The 21549-nt window shown below is 47.2% G+C and overlaps 1 protein-coding gene across 2 annotated transcripts in view; it reads right to left on the reverse strand.

Moving 5' to 3' along the window:
• Positions 1-1025: 1025 nt before the first annotated feature.
• Positions 1026-21549, reverse strand: part of MTMR9 (myotubularin related protein 9) — a 29134-nt gene continuing 8610 nt past the window's right edge. The window contains exons 4-11 of one of the 2 annotated variants that reach the window (XM_084284973.1): positions 20811-20984; positions 18911-19128; positions 18005-18166; positions 15856-15997; positions 15055-15275; positions 13017-13168; positions 12127-12286; positions 1026-1128 (exon numbers count right to left, since the gene is read on the reverse strand). In XM_084284973.1, the coding sequence (XP_084141099.1) occupies positions 1101-1128; positions 12127-12286; positions 13017-13168; positions 15055-15275; positions 15856-15997; positions 18005-18166; positions 18911-19128; positions 20811-20984 (1257 nt within the window). In that variant the 3' untranslated portion in view covers positions 1026-1100. Of the gene's footprint in view, positions 1129-8452; positions 9743-12126; positions 12287-13016; positions 13169-15054; positions 15276-15855; positions 15998-18004; positions 18167-18910; positions 19129-20810; positions 20985-21549 lie in introns of those variants that run through there. The other variant, XM_084284972.1, reaches the window with a different exon arrangement.

Below are 21549 nucleotides of genomic sequence, written 5' to 3' on the forward strand. Positions count from 1 at the left end.
GGAAAAGATCACCTGAGGAGGGAGCAGAGCTTCTGTTGCTGAGAGATTTAAGAGCAGGCTTGGTAAACCTCCATCAGTGACAAAGCACATTTTGTGGATCCTGTCTTGGTGCATGTGGGGAGGCTTAAAGCCTCCTCCCTTCAGATTTAGAAGTGTTACCCACAGAATTGTGGTGTCACCCATAGAATTGCTTATTGTCACCCATAGGATTGCTTGGGATTTATTTAATAACCAAGCAGCACACAGAAAATAGGGGATAATTGTTTACCCTAAGAATACACCAAAAAGGCCACTGATTTTAGCTTTGGAGGCTGCACAGTCTGCAAGCAGCCCTGGCTTACCCAGCTGGTAGGAATTCATACATCTCACTGACAGATGCATTTGATATTTTGAGGATGGAAACAGCTTCATTTGTTTCCTGCACACTTCCTTATACAGACCCCATTTCTCCACTGCCTCACAGCTTTTCAGCTACGCAAACAAGATGGATGAAGGATGCATGTAAAACATAGGAGTAGTGCTTTAAGGTATGTGTGCATGCATAGGAAGAGTCAGGCCCTAAGACTTACCCTTCTTTCATGCTTGCCCCTACACAGCCACGATGCTTCTAAGAAATCCACTACAAGTTGATGCTCGCCCTTCAGCAGGGTTTTCACACCCCGGAGCAGACACACGGAGCTCACAAGGGATGGGCAGGAGCTTTAATTCGAGCTGACTCTCAAATCCCTTTGGCTGATTTTCCTGGTTTCCCCCGAAGAATGTCAGACAGAAGGCTCATAAAAAAAACAGTAAGTGCCAGCCCATCTCCTCGCCCATCACAGCATCTATGAAGACAAAGCATAACTTCATATAAAATATACACATACAAAATATATATATATATAACTTCATCATATAACAAAAGACACATCTATAACTTCATCTTATAACAAACACGAGTAACTACAGCAAAAAACAAAGGCAGAAGGGAAACGTTATATACCATCTAGTGATTTATAACTGTTAGAGCTGTTTTTGCAAAACAAGACCCACTCTAACAGTGCCTGGGGTGCACGCAGCATCCATCTTTCCCTCCTTCCTGGCCTTTGCAGTGCAGGTCTCTACGCAGGGATTGTTTTGAAGCAAGCTCTGGAAATGAAACGCACAATTAGTGTGTAGACAAGTCTCCAGTCTAAGCAGGAGCAGTGTCTCAGGCAGCTTTCAGGCCAGTAGAAAAGGGTTTGTTTGCCAAAAGTCTTCGCCATCCAGTAAATCAGGGTCTGCTTTCCTAAAGGTCTGTATCCTCTGAACAACACCCGTGCTGGTATGAGAACAAGCTCCTACAGGTGTGTGGGGAGCAGATGTTGCAATACAGTAAGGGCTCAGGAATGTACCCTGTGATAGGTGAAAACCAAGCTATTTTAAGCAAAAATTCAGAGAAAGACTCATACCGAGTTTATCACGCACCTTGAGTTTTCCTTTAGAGAAGATATTCCAGTCACAGATAGACCTCTTCTGTTCTCCCATCCAACAGCACCAATTCTCTGCTAACTTCTCAACCCAAACAGTGCCCAGCTGAGGACACTATCTGAGGCTCCTTGAGGCTATCGTTGCAGTTGTTGGGATGCTTTGCTACGCAGAAGAGGCCCCTCATGAAAGCTTTGTGTACGGATGGATCCCTCAGTGCTGGGGAGGAGAGGGTTGGGAGCCACAAAAGGCAAACCAGAATGCCTTGGAAAATCACAAAATCACAGAATCATCTAGGTTGGAAGAGACCTCCAAGATCCCCGAGTCCAACCTCTGACCTAACATGAACAAATCCTGCACTAAACCATATCACTGAGCTCTACATCTAAACGTCTCTTCAAGACCTCCAGGGATGGTGACTCCACCACTTCCCTGGGCAGCCCATTCCGATGCCTAAACATCTTTGTGCTTTTGGTTTTGCAAACTTAGGTGCAATGTAATGCACTGATGCACCTTCGGGGACTCGAGAAAAGGGGAAAGCTGCTTCAGGGATGTTTGGGTGAGGCCGTTTCCAGCCTGCGAGGACACGCCGTTCATCACGGGCAGCGTTCTGCAAGGGAACAAAGCACAGGAGGAGAACTCGGGAATCCAGTGAAAGCCACTCTATTTCATGAGCCATTTGTTAAGGAGATTTGAGAGAATAACCAGCGGGTTGATGCAAAGGACTCGGGTTTCATTTGATAAAGTAAAATTAAGTCGGTCTTAAAAGCAGTAAAATCTATGACTGGCAGAGTCTGCCAGGTCTGGGCATAATGCAGAACTGCTCGGTGAGGCCAGTGGAGGTTATTGTGGTCCAGGGAAACACTGAATTTCACATCTTGATGTAACCCCCCCATGAACTGACCTGAAAAAAGCATGCTAAGTGCATTCCGGTGTATTTTGTGAAATCGTCGAGCCTCGCGGCCTTAAATCCCTCATCTCCAAAGCGCTCCGTTCAATTAACCTCAAAACCTTCGCTCTAAAGCAAAGCTGGCTCCTGACAGAATCCCCTGGGGGGAAACTTCAGGACGGAAAAGTTAAAACGCATTTAAGCCGAAATCTAAAATGGCCATCTCTGCAAAGCAGAGCCATTACCACCGCTGCAGAATCATCCACCGAGTGCTAGGAGCACGCTTGGTGCATCCAAGGAGAGGCAAACACCTTTCCCCCAGCTCTCAGCTGCTAACATCGAGCAAAACCGCCACCAACAGCCCAGTGTATCGGTGAAAATCAGCTTAAAAACTTAAAAGTCGTTCTTGCCATTGCTTGAGGGCAATAAGGTGTTGAATTGGGAGCCAGGGAGAGAAGCAAAGCATTTCTGAATTCCACACTCAATACGGAATCATAGATGATCCTCATAATTTGGCATAATAAGTCTAAAAGTTTGCTCTTGAAGTTTTAATAGCCCTCTTCTTGAAACACAGCCAGCTTGTTTTGTCTCATTTGAAGATCTGCAGCACCCGTTGCCTAAGAGAAAACTTTTCAGGATTCTTCTGCGCTTACACTGAAGCTCCCCGAAGGCCAGTAGCCAGAGCTCGAGTTATATTTTGTTTTCTTAATTACTGTAATTCCACAGACCGAACTGTAATTGATGTTTCCCCACTCCCCTGCTCTCGCTTGCACTACGAGGGCTGCAGGAACGGGGCAGGGAAGCACACGCTGCCTTCAGCCCTGTGCTTATCCTCATTTTTTTTGTTGGAAACGTACAGCAGCCTGTGCTTTAGCTTAAAGCAAGAGCTTGCCAGCTCCGGCAGGTTGGGAATTTTCCATCCACAAAAAGAGCAACTTCAGCAAGAAAAAATTGCCCGTGGGAGCAAAAAGGGATTGTGCCTAAATCATTCAATTTTCTTCCCATTCCCCCTAATTAAAAGGCAGTATTTTCTTGAACTAAATCCCAAGTCTTTCAAGGCCCATCAGTGTTTAATTGCATGACTTCAGGCCATCGCTCGCCCGCCGGGACTGCAGGTTTGGGTGCCGTCCATTCGTAGCCTTTCCAAAACAAGCAGGGGAACAACATTTCACCCCCTGAAAGCGTAACTCAAACATCTGCTGGCTGCAGTCCCACTGGGCACGGGAATTCAAGAGATGTAGCAGAGGAAAACCCCACGATGACCACTGAGTGTGATGACCTGGATACAACTCCTGCCTCAAGAAGTCACTGAGCTGTGTTTAGCTGGAGCCTGGGGGACATCCCACATCCTGAATTCCCTCCTTAAACACCCACTGGTGGCGCTTGCAGGAGATTTAAGTGTAAAGCTGCTGTACCTTCGTCCTGTTTGCAGGGCTTCCAGCTTTCAGGCACTAATGGCCACTTGTTGAACGCTCATCCCCGAGCAGGGGATGTCTTGGAAAGCTGTGGTTTAACAGACGCTGCAGGTGGAAAAATCCTCTGCCAGCTGTAGGAGCTGAGGGCTCGCAGCTCCCGGCTCCCAAGTGCCTAATTGAGTTTGAAAGAGCTGTTCTCAAAAGCAGCTGTCTCTCTTAAAAGAAGAAAAGCTGCAGCAGGAAAATAAACACAGAGACCTCTCTTGTTTGTCTGCAGAGCCTGCAGAGTGCATTTAGAGCCCCTGGGGAAGCCGAGATGTGGGAGCATCAGCACTATCGCTCCAGCTGCTGAAAGCCCTGCTGTATCCTCAGCAAACTGCGCCGAACCACGGGGTTGTCCCAGCCCTAAAAGGCCACCAGCCCTAAAAGGCCACCAGCACCCCGTGAGGACACGGTGGAGAACCTCCAGCTCCGCTTCCTGCCACCATAACGCACAGGGTCTTTGAGTCACAGCCTGTGTCCGTATTATAAAGCCCTTGATGGGTTTTTATTTATTTTTATTCGCTGTGTTTAGCTGGTTTTTGAACCCATAACATGTTTGGCATCTCCTACGTCCTGCAACCGCCTGAAGCAGGCACCCAGGGCCCAGCAGAGCTCACCCAGCACGGTGTGGAGGTAAAAAGCAAATGTCCTGCTGTCTCCAGGGCCCCGATACATGCACTCAAGAAGGCTTCTTCTGCTCCAAAAAGGCTTCTCCTGCTCCTGAAGGAGGATGGAGCACCTGAAATCACCAGCTGGTGGGTTTACTGACTGTCAGCCTGGCTCAGAGCTCTTCTCTTCTAGACCACTATCACCCCAGGCTGCCAAAGAAGCAGGAGTGATTTAATAACCAGGTTACCTCCTCCTCCAGCGCCGAGGCAACCATCTGGAGCGTGGAGCTGGCTCGAACATGAGCCAGACAGAGCTGGCAGCAAGCTGGCCCCGAAACCGCCCCGTCCTGGGGGTTCAGCTGCCATCCAAGGCCTCCCTGATAGAGCCCAGCTGGATAACCCTGCCTCCGAGCACAGAGATTGCCAAACTGTGAGAAAGAGCGCAGAGCCCTGCAAGATAAGAAAGGTAAAACCGAGGACAGAGCGCGTCGAGACACGACAGGGAGCAGCTCAGAGGTCCAAGAGGAGAAAACTGGGTGTGAAAAGGGAAAAAAATCCCAACAGGGAGAAACCTCGATGCCGTGAGCTGGCAGAGGGTGGCTCAGCCAAGGCCAATCTGTCCCCCTAGGTGCTGTCAGTGGGCAACAGGGACAATTTTGGGTGCCTGTGCCAGCACAGCCTTTACCTCACTAGTCCTCGCTGCCCTACACGTGTCGGGGTGCTCCGTGGGTGCCCTGTCCCTGGCAGTGCTGGGCAGGCTGGAAAAATACAAGTTCCTTTTTTGTTGTTGTTGTTAAATCAGCGTCTGAGGGATTGGGAGCAGGAAAAGCCAGTCTGGAGTCGGGAAACGTGCTAAGGGAGGAATATTGGAGGCAAACGAAGCGAGCAGGACGCGTCCCAACAAGCTGCTCTGCCTCCACGGCCCCGATGGCAGGATAAGGGATCCTCATGGCACGGCCCCTCCTGTCCCACACAGCAGGTGCCATCCTGGAGCAGCCGGCGAGTTGGAGATTTCAGGGTGGTGCTCGGTTTGGAGAACACGCCGATCCTTTAGAAGTTGATCCTATTTCACCAGGATGGCTCCAGAAGAGCAACTGCAGATTTTAACACGGTGTCTCTCAAATTTTAACGCGGCGTCTCTCAGGCACAACACAAACCCGAGCAATGGCAGCACTGCCTTCTCCTGCTCTGCACGGTGCCCACAGGAGCTGGTATTTCTGCACGCAGGGTGCTTTCTGTCCTGCTGATGATGGCTGTGTCCAAGAGCCAAGCATTCCCTTTCCCAAATGGCAAAAAGGAGCACAGGAGAGCAGGGAACTTCATCTGGACTCCCCTAGCAGTGCAATTCTTCAGCAGGTACCGACACAGGTGACATCCCACACGAGGTGGCACAGCAGCGTGGCAGGACCAGGACTTTTACTTATTATAAATAAATATTATTTTTAAGTATCCCATATGGATTCACACTTAAAAAATAAAAAATAAACCTTTTCCCAGCAAGTCCACTTTTCTTTTTGATTTCTCTGCCAGACGTAAGGAGCTGAAGAAACCAGAGACTTGTACTTACTCCACTGCCATCCATGGTGCTGTTTTATCTGCAGTGCCTATTTTAGTAAGAAACGGAGTGAATCTTCTTCATTTTAGCAGCAATGTCATCAAGTCCTCAGGGAACAGAGTTCAGGTCAAGTGTAGGTCTTAATCTAGTACCACTAAGCATTGTGCTTGCTCAAAGCCATTCCCGTGCTGCATCGATTTCACTGCTTAACGTGGGCTTAGAGAGCCCGTGGCCATGAAGGACGCAGCCAGAGGAGCTGAAATGCCCCAAGCACTGTGAGGACGGCAGCTGATGAGATGAGGCACAGCACACAAAAAGCAAGCGGTTCTCTGCTCAGAAAAATACTAATTCTGAAACAAGGCTTATTCCTGCTGGGAAAATTCTTACAAGGTTTGTTTCATACTGCACCGAGGAATTACAAGGCAAAAAGGAACGGCTAAATATGTAAGTACATATAAATTAAATATGTATTTATCTCCATCCTGTACGTATATATCCTGTAGAAACACTGTACTTACCTGGCTGGACTATCACAACAAGTTTTTTTTTCATGTCAGCAAAAAGCCACCGTGAAGCAAAGTTCCTGCATCTCCTGTGTCATTGAATCAGCCACTTCAGAGTTGATTCAAAACGGGGCTGAGCGCCTTTTTTTCCTCCCCAAAATAATCACAAGCTACACCCTGAAACTGTTACCCTGCATGGTACGGCCGCACATCCTGCTGTGCCTAGTGCAGCGGCTCTCTAATTTGGTCCAGCAAAAATCCTGGATTTGTGCCTAGTCCAGGAGAGCTCGCAGATTTTGAGCTTTGGGATGAACCCCTCCTTTAGCCTGACCTGCAGTGTTAGGGCAATCTGAGCCCACCAGCAACGCTCTTGCACCAGAACATCAAAATATCAGCCTCTGGAAGACAAATGCCACAGGCTTGTCCCAGCGTTTAGGCAGAAGGAGCAACCGTGAGCAGCCAAGCAGAGTCCAGCATCGTGCAGTCAGGCTCAGGGCACGGTGGCGGCTCCTCCTCATTGTTTTCTTCCACTGCTTGGGGAAAATTGGTGGCGTGGAAGAGAGCCCTGTGATGGCACTGAACAGAAACAGTTGGATTTTAAAAAAATGCTGCTTCTGTTGTGGGAATGCAGCCGCCTTTCTGCTGCCTGCCTCAGTGAACGGGTTAGAAAGGGGCAAGGTGGGACACATCAGATGCTAAATGACACAAAGATGTACTCACCTGCACCACTGCCGTCAGCTCCGGGCACAGCACCAGGAGGACGTGGAGCTGCTGGAGAGGGCCCAGAGGAGGCCCCGAGAAGCAGAGGCTGGAGCCCCTCTGCTCTGGAGCCATCTGAGGGAGCTGGGGGTGTTGGGCCTGGGGAGGAGAAGGCTCCGGGGAGACCTCCCAGCGGCCTGCTCGGGCCTGAGGGGCTGCAGGAGAGCTGGGGAGGGACTCTGTCAGGGACAGGGCGGGGGGGACAACTTTAAACTCAAAGAGAGGAGGCTTAGATCAGATATTAGGGAGAAATTTGTCACTATGAGGGTGGTGAGGCGCTGGCGCAGGCTGCCCCGAGGAGCTGTGGGTGCCCCATCCCTGGGGGTGCCCAAGGCCAGGCTGGATGGGGCTGGAACCAGGCGGGCTTTAAGGTTTGGGAATGGAGGCTTGAAAAAGCCAGGCTGGAAGCGACACGACTCTCACTGAGAAAAATCTGTCTCAATCTTCACTGCTCCTTCCCATCAAGTATTTCGCACGCTGAAGCAAAGCACTGTTTGCACACAGTCTGTATGAGCTGAAGGAACCCACCACAGGTGCTGTGAACACGTGAAGCCTTCAGCACCTTCAGGGACTGCACGAGCTGCGGGGCAGCAGAGTGCTCATCTGCTGAAAAACCCAAGGCCACACGAGTTCTTCACCCCCCAGACAAGTGGCAGAGACCACCAGTGTTGCCCCAGGGAGACAGAGCACTGACCTACCAGCCTGGTAGGTCTCCTCCATGAGTCACAGACTCTGTTTTTCAAGAAATTGCCTCTTTTTTTTCCCTTGGCAAGAAAAAAATATCCCCCCCCACACGCCCCCTTAAAATAGTAGGTAACAGAGCCCCAGCTCTCCTGATGAACTCTTTGTAGGTTTTGCAGTCCTGACCTTTGAGGAGATCTGCCAGCCTTACTTTAGAGAATCTAAAACAAGCTAAAAATCGTAGCTAATTAATTTGTTTATTCATCACGTGCAGGGCTGGTGTCTAAGAGCCAAAAACGTGGAAGCAGAGCTCTGCAAACTGTGCAGAGACTCGGGGTCTCAACCTTTTCATGCAGCCCTGCAGCACAAATTCCTTCTCTACCACCACAGCCCGTGTTGAGCTCTAGGAGAGAAAGGAAATGAGCTGGAAAAATAAAAAAGCTTCAGGCAAGTGTTTACACCCAAGTCACACACACACCCCCAATGGAAAGCGAAGGCAGCGCTAATAAAGAAGATTCACCACCGTAATTAAAGAATTTTAGAGTCTTCAAGGTTTTAATTTGAACAGACAAGTCTACTATGTTCTCAACATATCTACAGCAAAGTTTACAGCCACTTCGTATCTGGTTTTCTGCCCTCAAATGGCTGAGCAATTTCAGCCACTGTGATTTTTCCTCGAGTTTTACTTTTTTTTTTTTGTTGTTTGTTTGTTTTGCAATATATTCAATACCACAGCAGCTAGGGTTCTGTACACATACAGCATACATCTAACAATAGCACAAAACTCCCAGCCCTGTTACTCATTTTGTTTTAAAACGAAAACTGACGCAGCAGCCAAGGCCAATGAACAATCCCAGATGTTTGGACAGAAGTGCACTCGTCACTTAGCTGTTAACTCGTACGAAATCTATATAGCAGACATCATGCCATGCTATTCAGTGCCACGGTTACAAAAGGAGTGCTGCTACGGACACCTTCCCCCGTAGAGGAACCTGTAGGAACCTTTCCAAGGCTTGAGAGAAGCAGACAGAGGCCGGTAACGCCGTACAGTGCAATTTGAGTTACATCGTATGCAACGTGGACGCCGTGCACTTAACCAGGTCGCCACATTCAGGGGTTAGATCGATACAATCAGGATATTGAAGGTACGTATTCCCTTTGTGTTCATGAAAGCTGTGCAAGTTAGTTCTTTTTCCCTTTTTTTTTTTTTTGGGTAAATGGCAGTGTCCCCGCCTCGACTGACCCCAGAGCTTGGAGAAGGGGCCCCTCGATGTCCAGCTTATTACGGGGGTGCAAAAGAGTAGACACGGGCAGCTGAGGCAGAGCTGGGCACTGCCACGATGCTCAGAAAGACACGGGTGACTGCAAGCAGCGTGTCACTGACTCCACGGGGCGAGTGCAGCGGGCTAACAAGAAGCAAGCTGATCAAAGTGAATAAATAGGGTGGGCGTACGGGTAAGGAAAGAAGGGGCGCTGCTCCACTGCGTGTTACCAGCAGCCACCAGGCTTGAAACTGGAAAACGCAGGGGATGAAAAGGCAAACAGACCGTGCGAGTGGCCTGCCACAGGTCTGAGAACCCAGGAGAGGACTCCCAGGAGAGATCTCGTCTCAATTCCACCTCACGCAACACCCTGCAGGACTGCAACGTGGCACGGAGGCGACTGGTTGCGGGTTAACTCAGCCCTCCAGCTCCTGCTGCTTGCTGTGAGCACAAGGCGATGTGTGGCAGAGGAACCAGGGGGTGGGACAACCTGCTGTCACTGCTCAGGATGACACCAGGGGATTCTCGTTAAGATCCACACTGCCACGAAGCCAAGGTGCACGCACTGGGGTGGAATCAGTCCTGAAACACAAGTCGGGGATGAAATGCCAGCTCGGAGGGAATTTTCTGCCTTTTGTTAGCTCTCACAGCTGGTTACCCATTTTCCTCAGATGCCTGCAGTTTCCCAGAGACTAGAGCAGGCAGGCAATTAGATCAAAAAAAAAAAAAAAAAAAACCAACCCTCTTTGCTTCTCTATTATTTAGCTCAATATATAATTATTATGTTAGAAGATTGCATAACCTTTAAGCGTGTTTTATGTATAGTCTATTATGGGGAAAATAGTCCCTTCTGAACCCTTCTCTGAGTAGTGATCACGTATTTCAGATGTGCAGGAACAGCAGAAGCTGCGAATTGGACAGGGGAACAACATCCAGGCAGGTGCAGAGCGCACAGCTGTAATTTTAAAGGGAGAGCAGTTAACGCTCAGGGCTCTCATTTGCAATGCACCCAGAAGGCAGCTCCAAAATCTGGAGCTTGGAGGCGGAAGGAAGGCATGGCCAACCTGAATCTCTGCTGTCATGCAGTAAAGGTCACCAGCTACGCTGAGAAGTGTTCCCTATGTTAGTCTTGATTCACTGAACACATCTGTTGTTCTTGATACGTAGGAAATCGGAAGAAATCGGTATTACAGCTGGGTGTTTGTTGTGTTTTTTTTTTTCCTTCTGAGTTGAGATGGCTTTAGGACTAAGTTTAGGCTACTCAACAAAAATAAATAAATAAGGAAATAAGGACTGGAACAAAAGGTATTAAGGGAGTGTCTAAAAATCACTGTCACAAGTAGTTTTCTTTGTTATGGAACACTTTAACAAGTATTTTTAGTGGCTATACAATTTTTGCAGAAGACTATTCTCCAGATACTTCCAAGACAAGACAGATCCCGATGTCCCATCTATCTTTATATTAAGTGGCTTTTAGGTAAAGGCAGCTTCATTCCGGAACACCAAAAAAAAAGTGTGGAAGTTCAACACTTTTCAAAGAGATCAAGACATGTTGACCCAACACACCTCCACTTGTTTCAGCCCAATCAGGCTGATGGCAAACAACTTGTAATAACAATTCCAGCCACATGCACTGTTTTAATTCAAGTCATGTGCCAACAGAATTGAGCTGAACAAACGTTGAGATGAGTTAAAATGCCAGCCCATTCTTCCCTGCCTTTTTGAAGGAGGAAAAAAGTTGCTAGCAAATCCCACGAACTTTGTAACAAAGCAGACTGCAGTCATAGGAACAAGTAACTACAAAATAAGAAGTTCTCTCTAGCATCTTTAGGCAGTTTCAGCACCTGCGAGTGATTTACACTATGAACATTTCTGTAGTGTGACAGCCTTTCAACCTGCAGCAGCAACCTGGGATGTTAGGTCACATTAACTCCCAACTCCTGCTTTTGATGTTTTACAATGTGTCTAAGACAGGTTAAAAAAAAAAGAAAAAAAAAAGAAAAAAAAAGCACTGAATGGAGTGCAAATATTTTGTTGAGCTGTAGATTAAGTGTTGCTCAGGCACCCTGGCAATGCCGTGAGCCTGTTCAAATGTACAGAAACAGCCAGTGGGGTCAGAAGCTTCAAGAGGGCAGTAGTTCAAAAAGAAAAGCTTCAAATCAGTTTTGTTTAGCAAGTGAACACCTCCACCAACCGCTTCACCTTTGTGTTTTCCAGGTAGAATTAAAAAAAAAAAAAAAGTTTGTTATTCCTTAGGAGATGTTTGTCCACGAGGGACAATTCCACCTGAAGGTCATGGCTTAAACATTAGCAGCAGAATCCTTACACCTTGGTCCTGTATTGCACTGAATTTCTTACTCTGGTTTGGTATTTAACCTACGGCTCCCAAGCCACAAAAAAAAAATGAAACAAACAAGTGTTAGATATGAAGGCTACAGAAAACGTCGTATAGACTGGTTGAGCTTGTAGTTAGATTATAGCGTTACCTAGGGAACTAAAGAACTAAGCTGCCTTACCTACTCCTGAGGAGAAAAGGTGCCTTCGGACAGAATGCCTTTCCCTATCTATACAGAAATTCGTCATTTAACCCCGCAAAGAGTGTTTGGAGAGTTCAGGGAAATGAAGTCCAAAGTAAGTCTGAAACATCCCATCGCTCGGCCCCTCCTGGTCATCCATACCGTTGGGTGGAGGTAAAGAGTTCCAGCTTATACTGACACTGAACACAATTTAGAGACAGAAAAGCTGCCAAGAGAGAGGACACTATGCCCGCTTGTGTGCATCTTCTGTAAACAAAAAAAAAATCCCTCCCCAAAAGCAGGGAGGTACATAGTGTGAAGGTTTCAGCAGCGGGAAGGCAGGGTCAGCTGTACCAGAGGACTTTGCAATACATGCACTTTCCACGTTTAGTCTTTTAACGTAAAGGGAACTGGAAAAGAAAGACCTGAGGCAAAGCCCTGGCAGCTCACAGGTTCTCCTGCATCCTGTCATCCGTTTCCAGCTCTGCCAGCTGCCTCCTCAACGCGTTCACCTTTGCCTGAAGTTCCCTGTTGTAGTTTATGATGTTGAGCACTTCTTCCTGGGCTTCATCAAGGAATTTGGAAGGCCTGTTCCACCGAAGGAAGACACCTGAAAGCCCAGAGACAGAAAAAATCAGGAGGCTTTTTCGTTACAGCAGGGAAGTGCTGTTCATATTCCATTGCTTTCAAGTAATGTACATACAACGTATACTTTTTTTTTTCTTAAAAACAGAAATCTCCCCTAAACAGCACTTAGCAATACTGAACCTCCAGAGTTGACCTTTCTATTAAGTGAGGTTAAAAAATAAAAGCATTTTTTTTTGCCTTCCTTTTTTTCCTCATATACTGATGAAGACCAATCCATACTTAGTCTCTAGCTTGCCATCACTGCCTGCTGACTACGTTGTTGTTAACTTTTTAGCAGACAAGGAATGGAGAAAGTTTCTGCAGCAGAAAACCTACTGCACAAACTTTGGCAAAGAAAAAGGAGAAAAAAAAAGTCTTTTTTCTGTATAGAACAAAAAACTGAAGCTTGCAGAATATATATAAATAAGGCCACATCACTGCCGAAGTACTGTGCTAAAAAGTTAAGTGATACTAGGAAGGCTTGGTACGATCCCAGGGAAAGAACTTGCCAAACTTGAGGAGAAAGCATTACGCTGCTGGGGATGCCAGAAATATTTTGGAATAGATTTCAAAGGGAGTGAGATCACCACAAGCTGAGGCAGACTAAGCATGGAGCAGAGACAAGAGGAGTGGACGGAAGCTTTACGAGCAGCCACAAGACACACAGTAACAGAAAAAGGAAGCCCGTAACAGAAAAAGGCAGGCTGCCTTACCTTCCCAGAGCTGCAGGCTCTGCGGGGCAACAGAGGGCCAGATGACAAGGCTGTTGGCCTCAAAAAGCGGGTTCTTGAATCTGGCCAGCTCTTCAGACCGGTTCACCCAGGACCACAGGGACATGGTCTTTTGTGTCAGCTTCAGCTTAGACCTGGTAAACCCAAAGGACCAAATTAGCTTTCGGTTTTCTGCTGTTAAGACTCATTTTGTTTTGTCAGAAACGTGCGGATTAGACTGCCACAGGCACTCCTGTGTGCTACCAGCCCAGACAAACCAAGGGTGAACATTCCTGCTAATCCTTTCCGTACCACTCCTCAACAAAGCATGGGGTTGGTGGAAACCTGAAGCGGTTTACTCAGCAATATCTTTCAAAGAAGAGATGAGGAAATAACATTTACAACTTGGGTGGGAGTCAGTTGCCTCCTGTCCAGGTGAAGAACCAGTCACCTCCCCAAAAAGGCTGGCCTGCCAGGCTTTAGAAAGGGATTTAATCCTTCTGGTAAAATAGAATTGTGCAATGGGGACGTCCCGTTGGGTCCCTCTGGTGGCAGGAAGCATCAGAGCACAGAAAAGTCCATGTTCCTAGGCCAAACCCACTTCCCAGAGTTAAACAGGGGTTTGTTTTCATTCCCTAAATTCTGGCAAACCTCATTCTGACTGAGCTGCCACCCAGGCAGGAGATTCATCGTTCCTGTGAATACTTCAGGCAGAACAAGCTTAACATCAGACTTCAAACATTTTCTGCTCACAGCTGGACATCCAAACATGACAGGCGGGTTACTACATGTAACGTTCAGTACTCCTTCAGATTTCCTTGCACTAGTTTTAAATCTGATACAGCTTTGCAGCCTGACCAGTTGAGCAGAAAGCAGGAGAGTCTCTTCTAAAAGCAAAGGTTACTTGAAGGGCAGAGAGGTTTCTAGAAGGTTTCTAACTGCCTTTTTGTATTATCAGCTCTGATTTTTCCTTCTGCTCCTTCAGTGATCTTCAGTTTAGTGGGAGACCAACAGACACGGTCTTCCTGGAGTCTGAAGAGCTGAGAACAGAAGTGCCTAAGATTAAAACAGGAATTTAAACCTCTGGCTGCTCCCAACTGTCTTGGGAGGCTCCTGGACTCCAGAATTGCCCCACTGGTAGAGCACAGCATCCAAAGGGACCAGAATTCAGAAGCTAGGTCTGCTCAAGTGCCTTAAAAGCCACAAGCAAGCTCAGCAAGAGGCCTAACACTACCTGGCAAGGCAGACTCCAGCAGAACACATCTCAGCTTCTTCCTTTAAAAAAAAAAATAATCACAAGTGCACTCATCTGAGTGTTCACAGCATGTGCTCAGAACCTCAGCACAGTAAAATCACAGTTCTCTGAGGTACAGGTTATATCTAAAGGGATTTGGGGGCCTTTCTGTTGAAGTTTTACTACTGCGCAACCAAAAAAATACCCAGATCCTCAAGGACATGAGTACATCTCGATCCTCGTGAGAGAATCTCTTCCATCATTCTCTACCTCCAGCAGTTAAAGGACGATATAAAAAGCAAACCCTTCCTTTCCTGGGGGCGTTGGCTATAAAGCCACATCCCTGCCTGGCAGCTAAGAGCCAAACTTTGCAGCTTTGGCCCGTGCCTGCCTTGACCTTCTCCTCCAGGCCGATGCTGAGCAGCTTGCTTTGCACAGCTAAGGCTTACTTCACTGTTGAACTCTCGCCATTTATTCCTGCCCAGAAAGCGTTTCTGTGTAAGGGATTATATAAGGAAAGGTGGAGGATTTTCAAGGCCACGCAGGGAAATAGAAAAGACAACCTAAGGTAATAGCTTGGACTCAGAGAAGGCAAATTCTCCCTGACCAAGCCGCAAATTCCTTTATTCACAATGTCCTGATTGTAAAAGGGAAAAATCCCTTAATATTGCCACCGATCACTAACTGTAAGAACCTCACCTGCATTACAGAAGACCACACAATCACCTTTTTTGGGCCTATAAACTTTTTTTTCTTGCCAGATACAGGCTGGTATTTACAAGGTTCAAAGGAAGCATCCTCACCAACCTTTCGTTTTCGTTGTTTCCCAGGAAAGTCCCGAACTGCGAAGCGTAAGCATGTTCAAAGAGCATAATAAGGAATTGTTCGTTGAATTCGAAAGAGCAAGGGAACTGACGCAGGATTTGCCACACACAGTCCAAAAAGAGGAGGAACACCGGGGCTTCCCACTTCTGCTTTGTGTTCGAGTAGGCTGACTGGGCACAGCGCAGCTGAAAAGGATGGCCAGCCTAGAGAGCATCACACAAAAATAAAGGGACGTAAATACACATAGCAAGGATTTCAGAGCCAGTTCTGTCCACGCAACTACTCTATTCCTGTTATTTTCTACAACTGTAGCTTCATCAAACATCCAGTGATAAATTGCTAGTGAGCACAGACTAAAAAGGCATAGAAAAAAAGGCATTTCTGCCTTTTTTTTTTTTTTTTTGGCTCTGTAGCCAGCACTCTATCGATCAGAGGATTTTATCAAGAGCAAACTAGTGTAGGGGCACTGAAGGACCAGTTTGAGGACATCACCTGCAACAGCACAGAGCAGAATTAAAATTTTGTGTTTCTAGTATTCTAAAGAGACGTGCACCTTGGGCACAGAAGAGGCAGCTCCCTCAAACTAGAGAATTCAGATGAGAGATACGAGCCCCGTGGAATGCCAGAGGTACAGATGACTCAGTACTAATGGTGCTCCTTCGGACAAGGGCTGCTCACACGAAGCAGGGCTGCGACAAGGCCCAACTTGTTTGCTGCCTCTCAGGCCATTTCTCAACACAAATGGGAACAGAACAGATTGCCGTTCTATCCCCAGGTACTCACCTGCAGCCACTCCCTCGCAACGAGAGCCTCAAAGCCACGTATGGTCCTGCACCTTGGATCCAAGATGATCTGTGCTAGAGAAGTCACCTGGAGTGTCGAATCCGTTCCGTCAGACCCATGAACCAGCACGGACGCACCTTCCCTGTGAGAAAGATGGGAAGGAATAACAGTATGAACGAGTAGAACATATCCTGTGGACGTAAGCATCACAACAGACCTATGAGATTCTTGTTTACACCCAGGCTTGGTGTCCAGAAAGGAAGATGATTTGTTTGCACTGAGCAAGGAAGCTTGTCTAAGAAACGAGCACAAAGGCTTCCCAACTCACCATCAGCACAAGTGAAGCAGGAGAACAACGTGAGGAACGGATTGAAACAGGACAGTCTGGGGCAGGAAGGGTTTTCTACATTGTTGGGGGCCCACGTGCTGTCACCCCCCACACCCTAGTTGTCACTAACACAACTGATTTCCTCTCCTCTTCTTCCATCCTTGGCTGTATTTGGATACACTATCCAAACTAATTAAAGTACTCCTGAATTAAGGACAGGATGTTATTGAATTGGATTCACAACCCTCACTCCTCCCAAACCTTGACCCACTGCCTCACTCCTGCCACCACCCTTACACCTAGCAAGGACATTAACTGCAGGCTGGATTTATTTCTGTGCGGAGACCCAAGCCAATCAGCAAAGTGTGGGTAAACCAGATCAATCTACCACGCTGCGGACATCGCCTGCTTTTTGAATTGAAAAACAAAAAAATCTGTACTTTAAACATTGCAACATCTTTGTCCACAGTCCTATGTCTAAAATAAACCCAGAGCCTCTACAGTATAGATAATCTTTAGATACTCTTCTCCTCCCCCAGGCAGTGGCAGAGGCCCCTTAACTGCAAAGCTTCACTGCCAAGCCTGTGTGCTCCCCAAGTGGGGTACGCCAGGAACACTTTTCACCTTTCTGGCCTTCAGAATTTAAGATACGCCAGAGATTTGCCCCAGCCACTGCTGCCCTGGGGCCAACATAACTAAACTGCTCTCATCAGCTCACCCATAACCACCAAGCTCTGAGCGAGGCAGGCCAGGCTTCAGGTCCGAGCTGGCGTGTCCTAACTCCAGGCAAACAGAAAAAGCAAAGAGGAGGTGAAAGATGACAAAACTGCCTACTCTCCCAGCAAGCCGGACGAGTTTCGTCACCGATCTTTCTCCCTGTACACAAGGGGAAAGAGTTCCAGATAAAGCTATTGATCAAGAGCAATCATTCCCTGGCACAGCCTGTAACTAAGCAGACGCTGTCAGTGCTTTTAAAAAGCACAGCAGCTCATGTTTTAATGCAGCAATGCTGTTTTACCAATGAGACTGCATTTCATCTTGTTTGTGTATCCGTGTAACCGATTTCCTGACTGTTAGGGAAAGCTTAAGGTTCCCTGAGCTTTGAGAAGGGCCTTCCCCTTTCAGACCCAAGACCACCACATTTATACCCCTGCATTTGGTTTTTACAAACCCTGGCACCTGACCGTTGGTTTTCGCTCTCCTGCCTGAGATCTGAAGAGATTTTGAGGACAAGCCAGTGAAATCGGCAGGATTTATTAAGCGTCAGGTTAAAAGAGGTCACAAACACTTATAAGGGATGAGCAAGATTGCTCAGATATGACTAAAGAGAGAAGAATTTTGAGAGCAAAAAGCTCTGGACCAATTCCTGGGGAAAACAAAGAAATGCCATTGGTTTAGTCTCTGGAAGTGGAGTACTGGAAACTTTCAGCTGAAAAAATACCCTCAATTTTTTAGTAAGACTGTTCTCACTTTGCCAGGCTACCACACAGTATTTCAGATGGGCGCATTCCCACCTAAACCTTCAGTAAAACAAACTAAATCAGAGGGGCTGAATCAGGTGTAGGAACAGATGTCACCTAGCTGATCTAGTATCTATTCCCAGTCAGCATTTCCTCCCTCAGGCTTGTACTCCAGAGTGCAAATCCGATGGAACATTCCTCCACCACGATGACGAAATAATATCTTGCAAAATTGCAAGCAAGCTAAGTCACGGTGCCAATTACTAATGGTCTAAATGTCACCTGAAGAAAACAGAGTATTTAATAATTAAACTGTAAGAAGTAAATGAGAAACTTAAGTTTTTTTGAAAAAAGCTTTTACCTGTCAATGCACTGAGCGGCTAGACAAGCTGCTGTCAGAATCTCCTTGATGTGAGTCAGCCAGTTGGAAGCTTCCAGCTTACTGAGCCAGCGGTCCATGTTGTGTGACTGGTCATTACAAGCTTCCACGAGTTTGATGAGGCTTTCCTGCAGAATATTAAACCTTCGGGAAGAGCAAAATATTGTTGAAAATATCAGCAGTATCACAGCAACCAGGGCAACGCACAAACATACTGATCTCAAAATTCAGCACTAAGACTTGCGTGCATTTACAGCAGGAAGTGTGACCCCATAGATGTTGGAGCTCGTCATGCTGCAAGCCTGCTTTCACTGGGAATCCCAAACCATGGCTAACTGCCAAAACACCACTCTTTGGACACAGGCAGCCTCTTCACTTTCAAAACAAATTGCTCCATGAGGTGTTACAACAGTGCAGCCTTTTCCTCTGTGTGTGTTCAGCCATAGGAACCCTTCACATGCAAGGTGTGTTTAGTAATTGTACTCCCATCACCAAATACGAGTGTTACTGCAGCCCAGCATGGGCACTAGCAAACATCTGCCAGGCTTCAAGTGCTGCTTTGTTCTTTCTACTACACTACAAGTTTTAACCTGCAGAGCTGCAACCCCACTGTAACATAGAAAACTTTAGACTAGACTCAGTTTCACTATGCAGAGCCACACTAAGTTTGGCTAAATTCTGAAGAATGTTAGCAAGATGTAGCGGGAGGAAAGCCAAATTTTCACTTTTACAGTTGTTGCAGGATGTCCTCAAGCCCTGCAAAGCTGATATCCTGCATACAGCTGCTTCTCTGGTCCTGTTTCACACTACGCCTTCCAGGGGCACTGAAGTACTGCTGGATCAAATGCCACTTCAACACCACGGATTCCACCGTGTGGTTTCACCCACCTCTCAATACACTTGTGAATCCTCCTCCACTGGGGGTAGTACACTTCTTGTTCAAAGCCCCCTCCTTTGGCCCTGGCCTGCTGGGCAACGTTCAGGGACCTCGTATCGATGATGTAGCCACGCTTTCCAGGCCGCAGCGTGGCGTTAATCAGCTTCTCATCTTCTTTACACCGCCTGCCATTTGTACCCGTCAGAGGCTGGCTACTCCGCATCATGACCTGTGAGGACAAACAACCATGAATTAGGAGACAGAAAGGCTTAAGACTTGGGGCTCAAGTCATCTGTGGCTTTCAGTTTAGAACAAAATCCTCCTCGAGTTTGAGTCACAACATCTAGATGGTCAAACACGCTGATCTGTGCAGCCTGATGCACAGAAATACTGTCACAAATTCCTCTGGTTCTTCAAAAAGCTGCTGTTCTCTCTTGCTCTGAATCTTTCAGTTCTTTTCTTCAGTTCTTAAGTGCAATTACTCATAGGGACAGAATTTGTTAAAAAAAATAAAATAAAAATAGAAATCGTTAAGTTGTGCAATCACTTGGCCGGACACTTTCTAAGTTACAGAGCTGTTCTTTATTCCTGTAGAACCATCTTCACAAGCCACTGAACTGGCTCCCTGCTGCTGCCTCCTTTATAAACCAACATTTCTAGGCTGCTCATTCTGATGGGCTTTTTCCAAGTCCATTTTTACAGTATTTTAGTCACTTATATACTAACACTATTAGGCACAGTTTTACTCAGTGGCTAGGCTAATAAATCCCAGTTCAACAGGTTTATTAGCTGAGATTTCTTTGGTAAACACTTTTCAAATCAGGAAGCTATTGCATCCCAACAGCTCCAACAACTAAAAGGTGAGGGCAGCCAGTTGGCAACCCCAGCTATAGTTGAGAACTCAAAGCCAGGAGAGCAACATGACAGACAGCATTACTGTCAGGAGTTCAAGCGCTGAGCCAAATGCTACTGTACTCCTCACACTTGATACACGCACAATTCAGAGGGCTAACTGAACACGTCTTCCTTCAAGAGTTTTCACTCAAGCAGAAAAAGAGCAGAAAATGCTACTTAAGAAGGTGGTGGAGAGCTGATTTTAAAAGCAAGGCAAAAAAAATTGAAGGTAGCACAGTGCTGGGTCACATTAGATGTCCTCTCGCTCAGGCCTTACAAATCTTGGCAACAGGAGGCGAGAACACCTAAGAGCATTTGACTCAGAAGCGTGCATCCAGGCTGCAAGCTGCCAGCGGAACACCCCAGCATCCTCAGAACAAGTTACATCAGCAAGAGAGACAGAGAATTACCCACCGATTTCATAAAGTGCATTTCTTAATTACAGCGCATCGGTGCCTCAATTAGCTTTTGGCTCGCTGAGAGGCGGCGAAGTCTGTGACAGCAAGAATTTGCTCTTCCCAAAACGTGTTAAGCTGAGAGGCTGGGAGAACAGATTGTTCCCATCACTCCACCGACAGTTACGCAGCAGAAGCGGCGCTGGCTGCGGGCACGCTTGCTGTCATCGTGCCTCCGTTGCAGAGGAGCCGGCCCACCACCCAGAGACATGACAATGTGGTTTCTGCCATCCCTGCAGCGTGAAGCCTCTTGGCAGACGAAGCAAGAAAGGGTGCCAGCGGTGGCTTTACAAGCTCCCAGCACTAAGAGCAAGATGAGACAAGCTCACGCCGCGTACGCGCCCAAACAAGCAGGCTAATAGCTATTTCTAGGATGGAGATTACTCGTTCCATCACCCAGAACCAGTTGCACTTAAAAATAAGCTGGAAAATAATGAGTGAATGCCTCATGAACTGCACTGAGGCTACAGCACAAGCTGTTCTGCTCGTTAAGAGAGGCTGACGAGATTTGAGCAGGTTCACATGGTTCCTTCAGGTTCAGCCACCAGCCACCCCAACTTACCATCCCGTTCTTCTTATGGTAGTAGCTGAGGACTGGGAAACGACCGCCATAGCGGAACAGTGCGACCTTCCGGAGCGCTTCGTCATCGATGCATTTGGGGACGATAACAACGGGAGGGTAGGTGGGACAGACAGAGAAATCCTTGTTGGCACAGCTCAGACGCCATTCATCTGTCTGAAAGGGAAGAAATTGCAAGGGTTAGGTCAGAAAACGGAATATTACTGCTCGAGTGAAATGTAATCGCGAAGAGGAACTTCCGTACTCAGAACAAAGCACGCACACACGGTGATCTGTTCCATCTGCACCACAGATAACAGCTCAGTTGTCCCCGAGCATAATCACTTCTGCTCGTTAACCAGCACGCAGTCATCTCTTCTCCTGCCAGCGAAACTTTGTAAGATCATCCTGGTTCCTGAGGGATTTGTTCCACAACAGCTCCCCATTTAGCTGCCGCGGTCAGAAAGGAATTCGGTGCATTAGCAGACAAATCAGCTCCAGAAGACAAAGCTGCTTTCAGGTTCAAAAGTTGCAACTTAATACTTCCAGCTTGTTTTTCTTTCCTGTGGGCTCTGCTTAACATAAACCATGGCAGTTCTTCCTCCAGAAGCACTTCCTAGAACCACAGCAGCGTCTGAGCACCAGCGTGAACTCCCGTTACATAATTTTTCAGCTCCCAGCAGCCAAACATTTGTGAAAGAACCCGCTGAACATCAGCACCCTCCAGCTGGCCGCTGGTATT

The sequence above is a fragment of the Netta rufina genome (assembly GCF_964035555.1).
Source record: "Netta rufina genome assembly, chromosome: 3".
NCBI classification, from domain to species: Eukaryota; Metazoa; Chordata; class Aves; order Anseriformes; family Anatidae; genus Netta; species Netta rufina.